The sequence below is a fragment of the Calypte anna genome, chromosome 1 (genome assembly GCF_003957555.1).
Source record: "Calypte anna isolate BGI_N300 chromosome 1, bCalAnn1_v1.p, whole genome shotgun sequence".
Classification (NCBI taxonomy): domain Eukaryota; kingdom Metazoa; phylum Chordata; class Aves; order Apodiformes; family Trochilidae; genus Calypte; species Calypte anna.
Window position 1 is genome coordinate 54,412,769 of NC_044244.1, and position 20,316 is coordinate 54,433,084.

At 43.2% G+C, this 20,316-nt stretch overlaps 1 protein-coding gene across 2 annotated transcripts in view; it reads left to right on the plus strand.

Moving 5' to 3' along the window:
- The first annotated feature begins 1,745 nt into the window (after positions 1-1,745).
- SYN3 (synapsin III) overlaps positions 1,746-20,316 on the plus strand; it is a 177,612-nt gene continuing 159,041 nt past the window's right edge. For both annotated transcript variants that reach the window (XM_008505123.2, XM_008505115.2), the window contains exons 1-2: positions 1,746-2,062; positions 15,166-15,223. In XM_008505123.2, coding sequence (XP_008503345.2) covers positions 1,746-2,062; positions 15,166-15,223 — 375 coding nt within the window. The remainder of the gene's footprint in view (positions 2,063-15,165; positions 15,224-20,316) is intronic.

Genomic DNA, 20,316 nt, shown 5'->3' on the forward strand with positions numbered 1-20,316 from the left:
GGGAGAATCACAGACACCAAGCTCTCTTGGGCCTAGGGGGAAAAGACAATTTCCTGTCACCAGGAGGAAACCAGAGGCTGGGACAAGAGCATGGGCACTGAGGGAGGACAAACCAGGCAGGCCAAGGCAAGGGACCCCAGCTTTTGTAGGGAGCTTCTTCAAAAAGATACGAAGGGGCTTGGGACATGGATTGGCATAGACACGAGGAATTCATGTGACTTGTCTTGCTTGATGAATGGAGTAGCTCTCACTTTTGTAGCTGCAGATATGTCTGTCTTGAAAAACATTTATATTTTGAGAGCAATATATTTCTTTTTTTTTTTTCCCTTAAATCTCACCAGTCAGTTTCTGGTCGAGACTCAAAGGCTGTCTTGGTTAAATACTTGGAAATCTCATTTTTGGGCTGTGCTTTCAAGTAAAAAATATATATTACAAAAAAGAAGACTGTGAGGTAATATAACTGCTCAAAAACTTAATGTTATGGGTAAAAAAAATTAAAAAGTTATCATATTATGGTCAAGGGAAAGCAGCCTGATAATTACATTTTACAGTGATCATTTTCTCACTGGAAAAGGTGAGCAGAGTAAGAGTAAAAAAAATACTAACAAAAAAATATGTGTGAAGATTATACAGTCAGACTTTCAGTTTTGAGAAACTGCAAAAATCCTACAAGTGAACTTGTAAAATCGTGTAGTCTGCTATGTCTAGAACTAATAGCATGCACCTTTCTAAGTCTAATTCTGAGTGCAGAGAACAGCAGGGACAGAACCAAGCAGTTTGAAGCAGCCCCTGAACTTGATTAAGATGTGTATGAGGATTTTCCCACTATTTATTTTCTACATGCTATGTTTAGGACATATGTTCCCTAAATACAGAGCCTTGATTACAAGACTGCCAAAGATGACACAACTTTTTATGCTGTTGGATCATATGCTGCTTATTCTGTAACAGGTGCATTATGTGTGTTATTTCTAACACAGAAAAGACTACAATTAAAAAAGACACATCATAGGAATCTGTAAACAAAACAGTTCATGAACATTTACAGACTCACAGAATGTTTAGGGTGGAAGAGACCTCCAAAATCATCCAGCCCAACTTTTGCCCAACACCAGAGTCAACTACTAAACCACATCTTTAATGACCAGGTCCAAATGCCTTTTGAATACCTCCAGGGATGGTGACTCCACCACTGTCCTGGGCAGGCAATTCCAATGCCTGACAGCCCTCTCAGTGAAAAAAAAATTTCCTAACATCCAGCCTAAACCTCCCAATTAAGCTTCTTTCTTTTAAAAATTATAATTTACATTCAGAATTATTTTTCTTTCCCCACAGTGTATGGTTATAGAAATGTTAGCATCTAAGCTGGTGTAAGTTGTTCTTCCCTAACTAGAAAAAAAGGTTTTTGGATAGGAGGAAGACCATTGTACGTTCTCCTACCTGTTTGGCTATACCAGCACAGCATACTGCATAGTGCCTATTTAAATGGCTAAAAGTGTTTTTCTTGTCTGAAACTCACAGCTTGTGTCTCACATATATGTCTTTGATTCTCTTTCCACAGAAGAGAAAGAAAATACAGCCATAAAACAAAGACACATTTCTCCAGCAGGATTTCAAGGGGCAAAGCCTTCCTGCCAGGACTGCACGGAGGTAGCCTACATTCTCACAGAAACATTCCCTGGGACTGGTGACACCATTCTTCAGACTCAGTCTTGTTGAGGAGGTTTCCACACAACGCTCCAACAATGAATTTCCTCCGGCGACGTCTCTCAGACAGTAGTTTTGTGGCAAATTTGCCCAATGGCTACATGATGGACTTGCAGAGGCCTGACAGCTCCACAAGCTCCCCCGCTTCTCCTGCCATGGAGAGAAAGCACCCGCAGCCACCCCAACCCTCACACTCCCCCTCTACTGGCACCAGCATCTTCAGCTCCATCTCCAGTGCCATGAAGCAAACCACGCAAGCGGCCGCAGGACTAATTGACCACTCGGTCAGCCCCACACCACCTGTGGCCCAGAAACCCAAGATCCTCCTGGTGATCGATGATGCACACACAGATTGGTAAGTATCAAGGCCTCCCTGCTGCCTTCAGCTCCTCCAGGTCTGGAGGACATGAGGGATCTGTGAGTCATGGGCTATCTTCAGGGGGCTAAGGAGGTACTCTTACATCTAGGTTGCCAGATGTGTCCCCAATCAGTGTCTTTCCAGTGAACTGTGTAAATGGCAGAGTAGCCTTTTCTCATATTTTCCATGGAAAAAAATATTCAATATATGAACACGCTTACCTGAGCTGTCATGTCTAGCAATGGTCTTAAGAAGTTGTAGCTGAAGGCGTGTTAGTGGTGTTGTCCAGAACCTTAGCATACTGATTGTCCTGGCTATAAAAGTAAAAAGGGACTCAGTCTCTGCAGCTCTCAATCTCTCTTGAGCTTTACTCTGTCTGAAAATTTGTACATAAATTACTAAAAGAGAACCCAAGCCTACTACTGCAAATAGCAATGACTGGAGTTCATTTGCTCCTCAAGGGACATTCACCTGCTAAGCATGGTGGCTATTGGAAAAAGGGTCTCAGGTTCAGTCAAGCCTCTAATTTGTCTTGTTCATGCAGGTCTCTGTTTAGAGACCTGGAGGTTTGGAGGTTTGTTTCCTGTGATACTGGGCAGCTGAGGGCACTTTCTAAAGGGTAGGACATGTCTTCCAAATTGTTACATAAGTGACTTACTGCTTGCTGCTTGCTCCTTCTCAAAGCTGGCTGGTTTAGAAAGCTTTAGGCCAGCTGGCCAAGAGACCTATTTGGGAAAAAAATCCAGAGCATGTGCTGGGGAGGTGTTCATAGTTTTGTCTGCCAGCTTGTCAGAAATAAAGGAGAGGGTAGCAAGGGCAAGTGGACCATATTGAAGACTTGAAAATGGAAATAGCTGCGTTGCCAGAACTTGGCCAAAGGAGTTTATTTTATTGTTCTTTCTATCCCATGACACTCTCCAGACAAGCTGTCACCTTTGACCTTCTCTGCTTTCCCAGGAGAGTTGGGACAAGGTGGGACCTGCCTCATTGGGTCTATCTTCACAGAGCAAGAGCTTAGCTCTTAGTTAGAAAGGTGCAATAGATAAGTGCAACTAGGTCAGACTTCTTCTGAACTTTTTCTAAAAACCAACTTTTTAACGGAGTGAGAAAGCCCCTGATAATGTGGTCACTGTATCCAACATCTCACAGACCTGGTGTCTTCTGACAGAGTAGCAATTTATCACCAGATAGTTCAGTAGTCAGTACCAGTTTGGCTCACTCTTCATGTCTCCTTCCTAGGTGCACCTGCAAGTCTCCCAGTAGGCTGTTGCCCAACACCCTTCATCTCTGCTTAGGGTTTTTGCAGTTCCTTGAAGATACTGCCAGGTGGCAGTCCCTTAACACATCATCCTCCAGCCGGGAATGGGAGTGCCTCCGATGCACAGCTTTAGCATCTGGGGCTTAGCCACCACTGCTTAGTCTAAACATTGTAATCAGGGAGGAAAGCCCTAGCTCAAAGGCCAATCTAGTTTTTTTCCTGCGATTAATGGTGCTGAAGGTAGCCTGGGCATGGGAAATTACAAAGAGGGGTTAGACTCTGTTCCAGTGTTTTCATGTTTGAAAATACACACTGCATTCAAATCCCTGCCTTTATATCTCCCAGCTGCTGTTCTCTCATACAGATTTCACAGTTAGTGAGCTGAGCTTCCCTAAGGACCAGCATCTGGGGGATACAAAGAGGAGGTACAGCTACTCGTGCTCTCTTCACTCCTACACTCATGCGCAAACACTCCACACATCCTGCTGTCTTGGCTATCCCTCTGCATGCTAAACTGTGACAGGGGGCTCTTTTCATTCCTCCCAGCCTCTATCCACAGGCCTGCAGGTATCAAATACTGCTGCTTGCAAAGGCTCCCTGCCTTCCCTCTCTCTAAAGCTGTGAAAGCACCAAACAGAATTAATGTACGCATTCATGACCATATCCTGACATGGTTATGACTGGAAACCCAAGGAAACAACACTGATAATATTTGCCTGCCACAGATTTCCATGGCTCTTTGTAGCATGGACAGTAACACATGTCTAGAAACTTCCCCAGCCTGAAGGTATCATGTGGTCCTTTCTCAGAGAGCATACCAATGTAGCCACTCCAGCGTGCCAAGAGTGATACTTGGCACTTGATTTTTTGTGTCTCTAGGAAACCTGGTGAGCCCTTGCGAGCAGCACTGGAGAACAGTGGCTTCAGGGCTCTGTGGATGTTTATTCTTGGTGAGGTACTCCTGAGCAATGCCAGTCATCCTGGCCACAGCCAAGGTGTTATGTGAGCTCCAGGTGACCAGCCTGAGGCAGCAGTGTTTGCCTTGTGAGAGCAGAGCTGAAGAAGCTGCTTGTCCTGGGGTTCTGGCTGTCCACTCTGCATCACATAAGGAAGCAGTCCCAGACTTTGAAGGGTGAACAACAACCTGTTGTTACTTCTGTGCTGGTGATTTTGTGCTTGAAGGAAGCATCATGTTTACAACTCATTTCACCTCTGCCTGCTCTGATTCTTGATGCTTGTAAAACCTTTGTATTTGGTTTTCAAGAAACTCTTTCCTTCTCTTTTTGAAACAGTTAACTCTACTAGAAAGAAAACCCCAATGAATAACTACTGAAGCACTACCTCTAGTTTAAGGATGGGGGGCTTCCACAATGCTTCCTCCCTCACAGCAAGTTACACAGGGTTTACAACAAGGACCAGCTTGTTCACAGACAGGAAGGGTGAGAGACAGTGGAATCTGTCATTTGATTTCTCTCCTCTAAATGAAAACACTTTCTCATAATTGGAGACTGTAGCTATATTGCCAAGCCAGACATTAATTTATCATCACTGTTTGTATTAGAGCAGAGGCAAAGAGCTGCAGTTGTGGGATAGGGAGAAGTGTTTCAAAAGTGTGTGATGAAACATCCTAACAACCCAAATAGGCAAGAGCCTGTTGAATGCATTTTGAAGTGACAAATGGCAATCCTTTTTATTTTTAAGGAGCTACTTTGTGTCTGATGGTATGGTACAGCACTCAGCTTTGCTCAAAAGTCTGGAGAAAGCCAAGAACATCCATGGGAATCCATGGCCTGTCTTCCTCCATAAAATCCTTACCACTCTTGACTCACAATGTGCTGTGCTTTATTCCAAAGACAAAATACTATAAAAATAATGTGAGCCCTACTGAATAAGATCAGCTGCTTTCTGCATTAGCATTTTTAGCAGTAAAAGAAAGGTAACTTCTATTAAAAGCAAGGGAACTCACCCAGCTTTCTGTTAAAGTAGAAATGTTTTGACAGATTTTTCCATCCTTCTCCAAGCTCCAGCACATTGCAAGGAAGCACACAGCAAATCTGTCACATGCAGGGTGTGCACAAGAGGAAAACCCTATCTGTATAGCTCCCCCCTACCCTTGGCTTTGACAGGCAGCCCTCAGAGGCTCCCACAGCAGGGGCTGTATCCATGTGCTAGCATACTAGGGAAAAACTCTGCTTTTCTTCAGTCACTGATGGTGCATATCTCATCCGAGTAGCCTCCACCTGGAGAATAAGGCACCTTCTTGTGGGCTGGGCAAGCAGTATCTGTGTCTCAGGAGACTTCAAAAAACTCACCCACAACTCACCTACAGCAGCTGCCAGAAACAGGGAGCTCAGACCTGAGCACAAGCACAGGCACACACATGCAAACACAGCAGAAGCGAGTGTGACCATGAGGAGGAAGGGGGTGGCAGGACTCCCTGTAATGGCAGAGGGGCCAGATCTCAGCCAGGAGGGAAACATCCCACCTCTGCCAACCCTCTCATCCAACGTGCTGTTAAGTAAAATCATGCTCTTGTTGGATTGAATTTTTCAGCAGATCAAAGAGGATTTAGTACTGTGAAATGCTGACCCCCATCCTCTGTGAAAGCACTCAGCTTTCCAGCCTTAATGCTTTGTGTTTCACCAGCTAATTTGGGAAGTGACCAGGCACAGCAAAGACAACATGTGCTAAAAACATTGCTTTCTGGAACAGGCAGCACAACAAAATTGTTCTTTTTCATTTGTCAGGTATCTTTACTGCACTTGTGAAATGGTTAGTGACACTTTTCAAAGCCATTGGTGTGTTCTCACCAAACTTCAGGCTCCTTTGTGAGCTAAAAATGTTACACAGTGCCTTGCACAAAACACACATGTCCTATGTGTGACAGTTCTATAAGAATGTTTCACAGAAAAAAAAAAGCCATGTTTCACAGAAAAAAAAATCCAGACACAGAGGATATTTTGCAGTACAGAAAATTGTGTTGTTGTTTTCCTATTTATTTTATAGCCAAATCGGCTTGAACACACTGCTTCCAAAAATCTGAAGATGAAGGAAGAGAAAAGCTGTGATTAATACTGAATGAAATCCTCTTATGAAATCTGAAATGGTCCTTTGTATAACAGTGATTTCATGATTCAGGTCTAATTACAGACTGACCTGACAAGATTACTGTTTCATACTGTTCAGAGGAAATTATCAACCCGTTTTTATTAAAACAAAACTAGGCTTACCTCTGACAATACATGACTATATTGAATTATTGAATATTATTAGTAGTATTAATGTCAAATATGTCATTTGCCCCAAAATATAATTGTGCAAATAATTAAAGTCTATTAGAAAATGTTATTAACATGGGACTTCCTAACTCCTTTTTTTTGTTTCTTCTTTTTTTTTCCAAGGAATTCCTTTTCAAAAATATTCAATGAGTGTCATGAGTCATTTCATGCTTTCAGTAGTCTGAAAAAGATATAATAAGGATCCCATTCAGAGAAATATTTCTCTACCTAACCCAAATATAACAGAAAGTTCAGAAAAAGCTATGGATATTAATTTCATTATCATTTATCTTTACTATTATTATTATTTTTCTGAACTGATACTTCAGACTTGACCTCTGGGATTTGGAGGTTAAATTGCAAAGTAGTGTCTATGGCTCTTGTTGAGAAACTCAACAGCATCTAATATGGTGGTAACTGACAATAAATTATGATTAATTACCTTTTATTCTAGAGCGGTGACCTTTTAAGATTTCACAAGTTCTGTGCAGTTGTGCAGCTATAATTTGAAAAAGTTTACAAGTGAAATTTATGTTTTCTCAAAACAATAGTTTTCTGTCTAAAAGCTTCAATTTTTTTAATTTGGTCATTTCTCCCTGGGACGGAATGTTTCAATTCCTACAATTCATGCCAAGTGTGACTTGAGGACAACATGGAATTTTAGGGAAAGAGGAGGCAAGTTTATGTAAAACGTGTGTATGAGAGCATAGGCACTTGGAAGCAGCATGAGGAGTTTCTGTATTCTCTAATATATAGTCAAAGGGGTGAAAAGAAGGTAAGGTTGTCAAAGATATTCAATAAATTGCATTTATCACATCACTTTCCAACCTGGTTTAGGTATAGCACCATCATATCTGCCTGTATTTTTGTTCTGCATATGTAAAGCAACTTGGGATCTAGTCCTCCTGAATGAAAGGTGATACAGAAATGAAAGGATTAGTATCATTACAAAAATAGACACAAGGAATATGGAAAACATTCCCCGCCAGGTTATAAATATGCTAATGCAAGTCAAATCTGGGACCTTAATTGCTTTACCAGAGTTCCTGTAAATGCATAGAATTTAACCTCAGAATGTCCTGCCTAGTCTTGTACGTATTTTTAAAAATTAAAAATCCCTCAGATGTGTTTCTCAAGACCTGTGAGCCAGTTTTCTTGTGCTTTAAAGCCAGCATCCCTGCCTCAGTGTTGGTTCAAGTCAGCCCTTTCTCTTTGAGTTCAGGGAGGGCAGAAGTAGCTGGAACAAAATATTGCACAATCCTCAACAAAATGATACCCCTGGAAAACAGCTCCAGGCCATACCATCTAGATTTAGCAATGTGGAAATATTCCAGAAATGTACAATTTTTGATAATACACGAAATAAAATTGCTGCCTCATGATGTACTCAAAGCAGTCCCCCACCTTCACCCCCGCCTTGCAGCTCTTTGTGGCCAGGAGGAATGTGACCGCGATGGAGCCTGGGTGGGGGACCAGACCTACAGCAAAGTGTCCTTCCTATCCTGACAGCTCAGAGAAGCACAAAAAGCTGTGCCCAAAAGCAATAGTGTTGTAAGTGCTAGTGCTGCTTCTCTTTGAGGGGAGCGTGGCTTTGATTACACTCATTTCATGAGGAGGAGGTGGCACTGGAAGATGCTGGGAGGCCAGTATTGTGTGGGACTCTGTAGTTCCTTGACTAGAAAGAGCTGCCTGAATGGTTGTGTCTGCAATCATTAATGTGTTGGTGGCTTGCCAACCCAGGTCTCCCCTGAAAAACAGCCTTTGGTTCGCTGAGAGAAAGGGAGGACTCACAAAAGATGATTTACAAAAACCCTTCTCCTTCCCTTCCTGCCCTAAAGCTTCCTTTTCTGTGTGCATTCAAGCACAGAAAATCCTTCCAGCCATGTAGGGTGGGACTTCAGTCCTCATCAAGGACCTCGGCACTTCATCCAAAAAAAAATACTAACATAAACCCATAAAACCCAATGCCACCATTACAGCCTGATACAAACATCTTCAGCAGAAGCATTTCTTTCCTTGGTGTGATCCATAGCTAATATGGGAGTTGCGTGACTGTAACTGGGGTAGGCTGGGTCTTCTTGTTCTTCTCAGATGGCAACAAAGATGCTCTGTTCCCATTATACCCAGACTTGGATACCAAGAACCAACCTGCAGAACAGTTAAGATGGCCCTCGAATAGGTGGCTCAAGGTGTTGACAGCACCAAGACCAAGGTGATCTCATCCCAGGGCTGAGTGCAGCAATTGTGCACCCTGGGGCTGGAGGTGAAACTTTTGTGGAGCTTCTGGTAAAGTATCAGTGTCTTCAGGGCTATCATATGACCCAACCTAAAAATTAGTTGTTCCTCTTAGCCCCTCCCTGTCTCTTTGTACAGTGCAGGTATCCTTTCCTTCTTTCTGCATTTGCCTCTTGTCTGTTTAACTTGGAATTCAGACCTTGTTTTCTGAGGTGTTGAAACACACACCCATCGTGCTCATCTACCAACTTCAGCGTCCTGACTGCCTCCTCCCCTGTCCCAAGGTATAGAATAAACATTAACTACCACCTAGTCCATCCCACAGCTGAAGAGAGCACAGAGTTCTTAAGCCAAAGCAGATGTGGACAAAACTTCCAACAGGTTGCAGACCTCAGCATTTTTTGAGTCATTTTTCTATGCCCTGGGGAGTCAGGACTTGACCATCGAAAAAGTCTTTACTATTTGCTGCTGGGAACTGCTAAATTGGGAAGAACAGGTGAATTAGTTGAGGGCTGATCCCTGAAAGGAAAACCTTCCCTGTTTTCACCCCTGAAGAAAAAAGGGCACAAATGCAACTTCTCCTCCCTCTTCCCCTCCCCACTGTCTTTATAGTGTGGAGGGGCTGGGCAGGGGGGATTGAGGCATTCCAGCAGCTGCTGGCCAGTATCCTGGAAACTGCCTCCTTTTTCCCAGTCCCAGCCCCCTTTATGAAGGAGACAATGTGGACATACAGTGAGTGCCTTGTGCATCACTTGGGCCCCCAGGCCCTTTGACATGGGGATTTCATACAGTGGCTGACCCCTCCCTCCCTGAGGTCACCCCCCCACACGCAATTCAGGAGGTTGCAGCCTTGCCTTTTCCAGCACTGATCCAGAATGAAAATACATACTTTATTTTCTCAAGGGGCTTGAAATAAGTATGTGTAATGTGATTCCAGGGAAATAATTCAGTTAATTTCAGAATTTACCCATGAATCCCTTTTGGTTCACTTACCTGTGTCTCTTCTTCATCCTTTTCCTCCTCCTTTCTTCCACCCACTGCCTTGCTCACTTCTCCCCAAGAGTCCCACACATTTCCCCACTCCTCAGCATGTTTTGCCCTGGCCTCTTCACAGGGTGAGAAAGGCTGCTTCCTGCTCCAGAGGACAAATAGTCTCCATCCAAAGTGTGGCTTGGCTTCCTTTGCTTGTGTCTTGCTCCAGTAGCACAAGCTCAGTCAGAGGATTTGGAGGAATTTGCTGTTTCAACATCCCAGTGCCCCTCTTCAGCATGCTTTCAGTGGTAGTCAGCCCATTCCTGGGGTGAAGGTACAAGGTTGCTCCTGAGTTTGTAGCTTAAGGCCTCTGTCAAACAGAGGTGCCCAAAAAAAGGGTATTTGGGCTCAAGCTTATTTGTTCATTTGAAGGATGGCTTCCCAGTTACTCCAAGATGTAGTAAAAGCAATTGCAGTTTGCTACATTGGCTCCACTGGGGTCTCTCACAGTAAAATTTGAGCTTATCTCTTTAATTTCTTCCTCTCTTAGAAAACTGCTTCATATAGGAACCCAATTTACAGGATACCCTGAAGAAGCCCCATGAATTTAACAGAAAATATCAGCCTGTCTTCAAGGCTGCATGTGTCATAACCTCTGCTCCAGCCAGCTAATGGATCTGCAGGAACAGCTTTAACATTTGCATTCCTAATGTCTGTGTTTCCCATAGATCCAGAAGAAAACACTAATGCAGTCTTCTGAAGAAGCTTGAATATGTTTCTTTTCACTGAGAGAAAAAAGACGGGGGGGAGAGAAGAAATAACTCCAGGAGACATGGTACTAGCTCTGTACAAATAGCTGGATTCCATGTGTATTAGCTGATGGGCTGGGCACCCATTGCACCTCCTCTTATTTTAGGAAGAGAACACCCAGGTGTAACTGGTTATGTGATGTACTGAGAGAAACTGCAAGCTGAAAGTCACTTTACAATGTCTGTGCTCTCCTAACAAAAGTAACTTGTTAGCTGTGTCCCTGTGCTGCCCATCCTCGAAGCCCCTGGTGCAGGAGCAGTGGAGAGGTGAAGGCTGGCAAAAGCTCCAGGACCTGTGGCCCATTGACCCAGTTCCACCTCACCTGGGGCCTGTCATAAGTGAGGCTTTGACAGGTGACTTGGCAGCCCTTGAGGACTAAATCTCTGTGTTTGCATTTAGCATTGTGTTTGCATTATTATGAAGATGCCAATTTGGGCAGCCCTCTCATGGGTGCAGTACAAGCTGTCCCCACTGTCAGTGACACCAAAGGAATAAACTCTGGTATTTGAGGGTCTCACAGGTGAGTTTGCTGTCTTGGACCAGTACTGGCATCCCTCGCTCAGACAGATGCTTTGCAAACACCTAAGAGCACTAAGGTTATACATGGACTTTCTGTGAATCACCTCTGATGCAGGTAATTGGAAGAGAACTGAAAAATTATTTTCCCTGATGCTGTTAAGAATGCACTCCATATCTGCCTGAAAATCACATATTCCTACAGCCATGGTCTCTGAGGAAGACTGGGACCATTTCGTGGCAGCTCTGGAAAATAAGGTTTTCTTCTTTCCAAATTACTTCGTAAGAGGCATCAGGTTTCTTGTGGCCCTGTAATCATGTCAGGGCTGAGGCAGAAAGCATAGATTATGTTTTTAAGGATGCTCTTGCACCCAGAAAAAATGTCCTTTTCCAGACCACATGCCTTCTTCATGGCAAAGAGAGGAGGGCTCAAGACAAGCTATCTCCCTGGAAGCCAGGCCAGATATTTTGGCTGGTTTTTATGGTGCTTCCTCCCTCAGAGCCACTGTGGCCACATTGAAATGCATTGCCTAGCACTGTAAATCCTACCCAGGAACCACTCTTGAACACGACCCTGCAGTTTTCTTCAGTCAAAACATGTTTACATGCTAATTTACTGAGATCACAGCAACCACACCATCCCATCTGCACCCTGCCTGGCCAGATTATTACACTGTGCTTTGGCAGGTTGAACGTCTGACATGCTTTAAAATAAAGGGATGGGCAGCCAGGCAATGGTCAGTGCTGCAGGCTGCCTGGGAAAGGGGGTGGGTTCCTGTGGGATTAGGCAGGCACTTCTCCTCCTGGGGCAATGAGCCACTCCTCTGATCTGCCGGCAGTTTGCCTGTGTTGGAGGTCAATGGGGACACTTCTAAAGGCTTCCCAGAAAGGCTTTTTGACTGGTCTTCTGGGTGCCACTCCCCTGCTGCCGGACAGGCTGTTTAGATAACCCTGCAGTATGTCACTTTACTATGGCAGAAGTCTGGTAAACCTTGTTCAGGGAGTTCAGGGGGACAGAGAGCATCCACAGATGTCTTGCAGTCTCACTTGCCACAGATATCCATATTTCTTTCTCCTGCCAGATCAGCATGGTCTTCCTTTCCTCCATCTTACATCCCACACCCTACAGTAGGGACCAGACACCATTTCATGCACCACACAGTACTGACCAAAAGACTCTCCCTGTTGCAACAGACGTGTCATGATGTTTCTGCAGCATCAGCAACAAATCCATCTTGCTTGAAATTTCAGGGGCTCTGGGGTGAGGCTGAAGCCATTTTTCATTTCAACATACTAGCCTGTGCTGCCCAGGGGCTCCAGAACCCCAGGTGTGAATTGAAAACATCAGTCCATCCATTTCAGAGATGATCCAGTAAGAATTGTTTCATTCTTACACTGGACTGTGTCAAAATTGATGGGCTGACCAAAATATTTGGCTGCAAATTGCTGAGCACCTGTACTCTTCAGAGACACTCGGAGCAAGTTAACCCTCCTGAGGAGCTGGCTTTGAAAGAAAGTGATATATTGTGCTGTTAAAAGAAAGTTATCTGAGACACAGGGTAGAACAACCTATGTGGAAAGAGGGATAAGAAGGAGAGACTCCACTGTGCATAAGGTCAAGGTCCTTTGCTTGTCTCCAAGAACTCCTGATGTGGGATGGGACTGATCTGTGTGACTATCCAAGAGCAGGACCAGCACTGTAGAGATGGCGAGAGGATTTCTTTAACCCTGTGAAGGCTCATTTCCCAAAAAAGGCAGCGGAAGCTTCATTGCTCCCTCTGTACTGGGGTGAAAAGTGTGGTTAATCACACTTCATTACAAGCTGAAGCAAAGCAACACCAAGGAGTTTGTAACCAGCTGGTCAAGAAAGAGGAGAGGCCATAGAGGGAGGAAGAGCGTTTCAAAAATGTGGGTAAGGAATATATGTTACGAGCATGCTGGGAATAAAAACAAGCTTGTACCAATGAATAGTGAGCTTGAAATTTCAGACTGCTCCACTTAAAGTTGTTCCAGTTTTTGAGAAGTCACTGGTTCCAGCAATATCTCCAATGTTTAGGAGCAAGGAATGTTGCCAGACCCTCCTCTAGAGCCATGCCTCCAGAAATACGATGGAATTATTAAGTGTATTTAGTGTTCCTCTTTATTGTTAGAGTCATGTTGTCTCAGCTTGTCTTCTGAGTTGCTGTTTTATATCCAATGCTCATAAATACAAAATGGCCACATTTTATCCTGGACAGAAGTTGTTTGAGTCACTTGGTCTTGGTCACCCCTGGCTGCTACAGTGTCTCTCACTAACATCTATGTAGAGGTCTTCACACCATGATGATAGATGAAGATGGATGCCACCTGGGAAGGGAAGCGTGATATGGCCTTCAGATACTCTCACTAAAGTCAAGTGGAAAACTTCTGAGGTTTTGAATGTCTTTTTCTAATAGAAATGGAAACTTTTGACTGGGTTTTGAGCCAGGATGACAAAACAAAACAACTTTTTTATTTACATTTCACATTGTTGCGGGAAGGGAGTATTCAACTGGAAACTGGAGTATTTCAGCCATAGGGAAACTTGCCTTTCTACTGTCTGTCCCTTTTTTATTGGAACATATAGACACATAGTAAAAATGTGAGCCAGCTTCTTTTTTTTGCTAATACTATAAAATAGGGAGCAAAGCCGGCTTCTTCTCATTTTCCTTTACTTCTTTCCTCTGTCCTGTCTTTGCCAATTGGAAACAGAATGCATAGAGTTACTTTGACTCTGGAAATAGCTCTTGCAGGGCTTAACTGTGTTTTGAATGCTTTCCAAATTGAAGGGGGTTTTGGAACCTACATGGTCGTATGGAAATTTTAGGGGGGAGGTCTGAGGAAATAAATTTGTGTTTTCCTCTGTCATGCTTGTTTGGCAAGGAGAAGAATCAGGGAGAAAATTCACATGGGAAATTGTATTGGCTATTTTCTCCCTGACTTATATCAATATAAGGGGCACTATACACAGATATGAAGAAAGAAAGCTAGAACTGCTCACTCTTGTCCTGTGTTTTCTTTTCCAGCATTTCTGTCATTCTTATGCTCTTCACAATCAACCCATCCTTTTGGAAGTTTTGTTTGCATAGCAAAGGCAGCTAGTAGCAGAGGTGATGGAAGGTGTAAATCCTTCTCAGGATGCTGCTCAACTCCAAAGCAAAGAGTTTCTTGGTTCAGGGGAAGAGATCCTTCATGAGTGACTCTGTAGAAGCAGATACAGCTTCACAGAATCACTGAACTCTCACAGTTGGAAACGACCTCTAAAATCAGCACGTCCAACCATCAGCATCACCATATTCCCCCCCAGATAAAATATATAAATTAGTATCTGTATCACCCACTAGAGCATGTTCGAAAGTGCCTCATCTCTACTGTTTTTAAATACTTCTAGAGATGGTGATTCGACCACTTCTTTGGACAGCCTATTTCAAGGCCTAACTATGGTCTCAGTAAAGAAAGTCTTCCTCACATCTAGTCTAAACCTTCCCTGGTGTAAATTTAGGCCATTTCCTCCAGTCTCTGGGCCATTTCCTCTGTTTCTCTACATCAGTAGCAGAAACAAACAGGCTGCAACAAAGTAAAACAAGTCTATAGCAAGAGAGCAAGTCAAGTACTTCAGCTGTGATGATAAAGATCCTTGCTCAATATCAGATAAAGTTTCTGAGGCAGTGCCCTATCTTGTTCTCTTTCTTTAGCAGAATAAAGAGTGGCTATTAAACAAGAAATAGCAAGGAATAATTGATTAGAGTTTTTGCTCTGGAAAAGATTAGGAGAGCATTTGGATTTCAGTTTGAAAATAAAATTAAAAAGTCATAAGCCTTGAAGGAATTTTCCAATGTGGTTTTCATCTGGTTTGGCAGGTTTCTCCTGGAGAACAGGAGGCTGAAAGAAGAGAAGAATTAGGAAAACATATTGTGACCCGGATATAAATTCTTTAGCAAAAGGGGAAATGCAGAGCAAAACAGTATGCGGTGAAATCTTCTTTAACCATGTCTGTATCATTTCTTCTGCAGGGCCAAGTATTTCCAGGGGAAGAGGGTGAATGGAGAATTTGATATTCGAGTGGAACAGGTCAGTGACAACTGAATTTGGGTCTAATAAATGTGTATGGACAAATCTGAGGTCTTAATGACAGATAATCCATGGATATTCCTATAGAGAGGAAAGGAGGCAATGAGAATTTTTTAGACCAATCCATTTTATAGAATTATGGGAGCCATAAATGAAAATATCTTATTGAGGCACCCCTTCCCCCCCCCCCCTACCTTGGCAGAATTAGTCCCTATTTCACCTTAAAATGATATTTTCTGTTTTGGGGATGGGACTATAATTTGTTCTATTGGAAGACAACCCCACAGCTCCATAACGGTGCTTGAAAAGGTGCAGAAGTTGGTATGCCACTGTACCTACTGGTGAAGTTGTGTTTCACATGTACTATATGAGTCTGAAACCTTTGGTTTTAAGTGTTGAAAATAACTATATGTGGCAATATATTCTTGTCTGTTAAAAGTCCATAGGAACAGTAAGGAGGCTCATGGCCTGTTTTCTGATCTGCTCTGCAGGGCAATTAACAAACCCCCTGCTCCTGTGTTAGCTTTGGCAGCAGTCGTGTGTTTCAGTGAAAAATTCTTCACACTGGGGGCTGTCCCCTCCTCTCTGTGTTGGTGCAGTGTCTGCCAAAATAAAGTCCCAGTACTGACTGAGACTTTGGATGCTATTGTCAATGAGAAACAATTATTAATAATCCTCTGCAGGTGCCTAACTTGAAAGCAGACATAAGAAGAGAGAGATGTAGACAGTGGCTGGTGATCATGAAGGAGTCATATGCTTGTTTTATACTCATTAGTGCAATAAAATTCCATGGATGGATGAAAAAAGCTGTTGACCCTTGTTTGAATTACCTTATATTTTTTGTCTTTACATAGCTGGTGATTCTGCACTGTGTGTGTGTGTGCATGGATGTGAGTATATATGGAAGCACCAGTGTAGTGTTTGAAAACTTTCTCAGGACCCATTGCCCTTAGCAAGGTGTTCCTTTGCTTTTTAAAAGAGTGCTGTCCAGTTGCCTAGGACTATATGTGAGCCCATATGTTCTGGTCAAAGGCTGTGTTTGGGACAGAAAAGTTAGCAGGTCATTATTTTTGCAACTGTTACCCTATGAACATTTTCCTCTTTCTATTAATAACACATTTGTTAGTACTGGCTGGTATTAACTAGAACAATTCCCACTTACACTTTCCTATCAAAGTCTTTATTTTAATGGCTGCCTCAGGGAATAGGAAAAAGAAAAAAAAAATCACATATTTCACATAGAAGTGAGGAGTCAAATAAAAATTACCATTCAAACCTCTGCTTCAGCCCATCCCACCATTCAAAAGAGGATTAGCTTCAAAGCTAAACCGGGCACTCTTCAAAATGACCTATTGATTCTTTTCTTAACCTCCAGCCTCTGCCTTTCACCTCACAGTTCTTCTTCCCCAAGGTTATTTCACTTGAGGTCTTTATAAAGAAACTATCTCAAAAAGCTGAAGATTGGATAGAGGAAGAAGTGGAATCTTGATCCCAGATTGATTAAACCCAAGATTGACCCTTTTCACTGTCACCAGGGACCTTATCCCCATGAACTCTTTCAGTGGGACTCTCCCAGACTGTCTCTTGATACATATTCTGAATATCCACTGATGAGAAAAGGCATCAAATTGCACCAAGCAAAAGGCTACTTAGTGTGACTTTGTTGGAGAGGACCATTGCCAAGCCACTTGAAATATTCAGCATAGTGACTGCATCATTGCACAGGGGAATGAAGTGCACAGTGGGACAGAGAGTTGAAGAGCAATGAACGAGGTCCCCTCTGCCCCTCCCTGCTCCTCAGAGTGGGGAAACCAAACCTCAGTTGTACCACGCCACGTAAACCCTCCTCTGGTTCCTCACTTCTGAATAACATCTGCAAAATATTCAAGGTTTGACTCTTGGGCACCTCTTGAGCCATTTGGTGTGTTCAGTAAGTTCATTCAGTTTTTCAGTTTTCCATTTGATCCTGCTTCAGATCCCTACACATTGTTGCTTCAGCCAGAAATATGAGTCAAATATACTTCTGATCTGAAAAGTTAAATAACAAAAAGGTTTCAATGGCAGAAAGCAGCAAAAGGAAATATCCAAATGTTTAATACACTTGAAAAACCACAATAGGAAGAAGCAACTGCATGATTTTTTCTGACACTGCTAATTTTTTTTGCCATTCTTCCAGGATGCTCTGTAGATGGTTTAAACCAAAGGAAAAGGTTGTCTCATTGCTTTCTCTTCTTCTTTCATCCCCATCTCTATTACATCTTAATTCTTTCTTAGCAAGCCATTTCAGCAATCTTTGGGGGGAAGCAGAGCAGGTGATCATTTTTTCAGAACTCATGACATCATTTATTTGTAATGGAGAAGGAGTGCTGAAACCAGTGCTCTTTCTCCCTCTCTCAGCAGCAGGATGTCACTTATCTAATCTGGTTTTACACCCCTACCAGCTCTCTGAGCTGCCTCCCCGCTTTGGCTGTTGTCAGAGGAATGCAAGACATATGTAATCCTGCTGTCTTGCTCTGTCTATCCCTCACACCCAGCACTGTGGAAGGCATTTTCTGATGTCAGCCCAATTGGAGAAACAGGCAGAAGTTTCAAGATACAGAGTTTCTGCAAGAGGTGAATTCAGTTCATGCTAAACACTGGAAATCTGCAGGGAAGAGAGTGCTTAAATCCCACCCTGCTTCTCAGGGAGCTGCTTCTATTAAGCCTTGCCTTGTACGAAAATAGGTTTCATGAGCTCTTAAAGAAGGTTTTCCTCTTCTTTAGCACAGAAATTAATTGCATGACCTCGATGCCACCCCTCAGCCCTTTTTCTTCAGCAATATTCATTACTGCTAGCTGGAGTCAAGAGACACTGTGGGCACTGCCTGGTGCTAGGCAATAGGAGAGCTCTCAAGGACACTGTGGTGGGCACCTCCTCTTCAGTATCTGCAGTCTCTTGTCATTCATTAAAACGAACACAAGGCCTGACTTTGTTTTCACCTTTGTCCCTTCTCTTCTAATCTTCAGCATAACACAGCAAACATATTTATTAATATGCTTTGGAGGCTCTGGGATTTATTATTGTTCATCCTTGAGTGAAATCCAACGTGCAACACCACTGCTTCCTCCCTGCTGGCTGCAGGAGGAGAGGCACAGGGTTGAAAGAGTGATGGGTGCCATGGGGAGCAAGTGGAAATGCTCTCCTGGCTCAGGGCCCCACCCTTTTTTTTTTCTTTTTTTTTTTAAGGCAGCTTGTATTATATTGGGGTTGTTCAGATTTTTTTCCACTACAAGTGCTTCAGTAGCAGTGATAGTCATTCATAAGGCTGAAGGAAACACCAATCAAAAGCTGAAAATCTATTTGACCTATTCCCATTAAAACCCTGATGGATTAAGTTTTACTCAGTGTGGGTAAACCCCTAAGCTTTCAAGAGTGTCTGGGTCTAAAAATACTACCACTATTTTGTGCAAAAAATAAGGTTTTTAGATTTTGAGCCATGTTCTTGCTTCACTTGACTTGTGATCTTTATCTTCAAGAACTGCAATGTATACATCTCCTGTTCTCTTCTCTGGAAATACAAATGTTAGAGAAAGTCTTTTAGAAATTAAAATTATGTTTGAATACGTGGTTCCTTAAAGAATCTTTAAGTGCCACAGGAGTTGACCACATTGCTTTTCATCTCTCCCCAAAATAATTTTGCTTTTATCTTCTCAGTCTTCACTGGCCAGAGGACAGGAGGCATTAGGAAAAAGAGTAGAAACATAAAGAGGAAAAATTGTACCACAGGCTTACACTCTGTCAAAGTTTTTCCATCACTAGAGGCAATTGGCAGTAATTCAGCACCACCTTTCCCATCCTCTCTTCCCAGTCCCAGAGAAAACTAATCCTTTCACACTCTAAGGATTTCATATGACTCTGGGGTCTACCAAATGGATCATAACATGCCCCAGGTGGGGGTCTCCTTAGGCATTAAGCATATCCCATGCACAAAGGGCACCCCTCTACATGGCCATGCATCCCCAGCACACTGAGGTACTGGGTAGAGGGCAGGAGAGCAGGAGCTGGGACCCAGGCAACCACAGAACCATCAGGCACACTGTGACACTGTGGGTGGTGACCAGATGAGTGGCATACTTGGCACCTGTATGGGAGAGAGATGTCCACAAAGCAGGAGCTGTGAGGAGCAGGGTCATTGGGATGACCATGGAGACCTGGCTGATGAGAGGAAGCTGAAAGAGATGCGTTTGTTTATCCTCCTAAAAGAGAGGCTAAAGGAGCCATGTCTGCTTTCAACAAATGAACTGCTTTAAGAAAGGATTTGGGGACATGGTGACTGTAGTAGCAAGGGGTTAGACTCTGGCTCTGGTGGTCTTTTCCAGTCCTGTGCCCTGTGTTGACTGATGAGAGCACAGAAGGGAGAGAGGAGAGCACAGACCCATCAGGCAAGAGCAAGCAGAAATTTTAGAGACTGCCACTTTCAGAGTACTGTTCCTCCAGGTACTTCCTAGAGGCATTTCAATATATCCATCTTTTCTGGCATTAGCTAATTGATGGTGGAGAGGGGTGAAAAAGGTGAAGGAGAGGTGATGAGGCCAAAAGGTTAACCTGAATTTTTTTATTCTTGTTGCTTGTCCCCCAGTCTCCTTCCCACCATTTCCTGCTGTGACAAGGTGGGTCTGTCTGCCCGTCTGACACGCATTCTTCTCGCACAGCTCATTCACTTGTTCCTGCTGCCTGCTTTATTTTCAGGGAATGATTATTCAGTGAACTCCTATGTACATGCTTCTGGAAAAGTCTTGTGGTATAGATTATGACTCCATTGGCAGTACTGTCAGGAAAAAAGTTGTACTTGGCGCTCACAGAAGATAATTGTAACACAAATCATGAATTCCAGCTCCATTGTACTTCCTGACCTAAAGTGATATTTTCATGTGCCGCATAAAGTGGTCCTTTCAAAAGGTAGTGGCTGATAGGCCCACATGTGATGAGAGGAAAATTAGCCTCTCCTCAAATAACTGTGTAATTTTTATTCATTATATGTTTAGGGATTTTTTTTTTTTTTTTTCCGGCTGAAAGCCAGAGAGCAGTTCAAGAACAACAGCAGCAGTTCTCA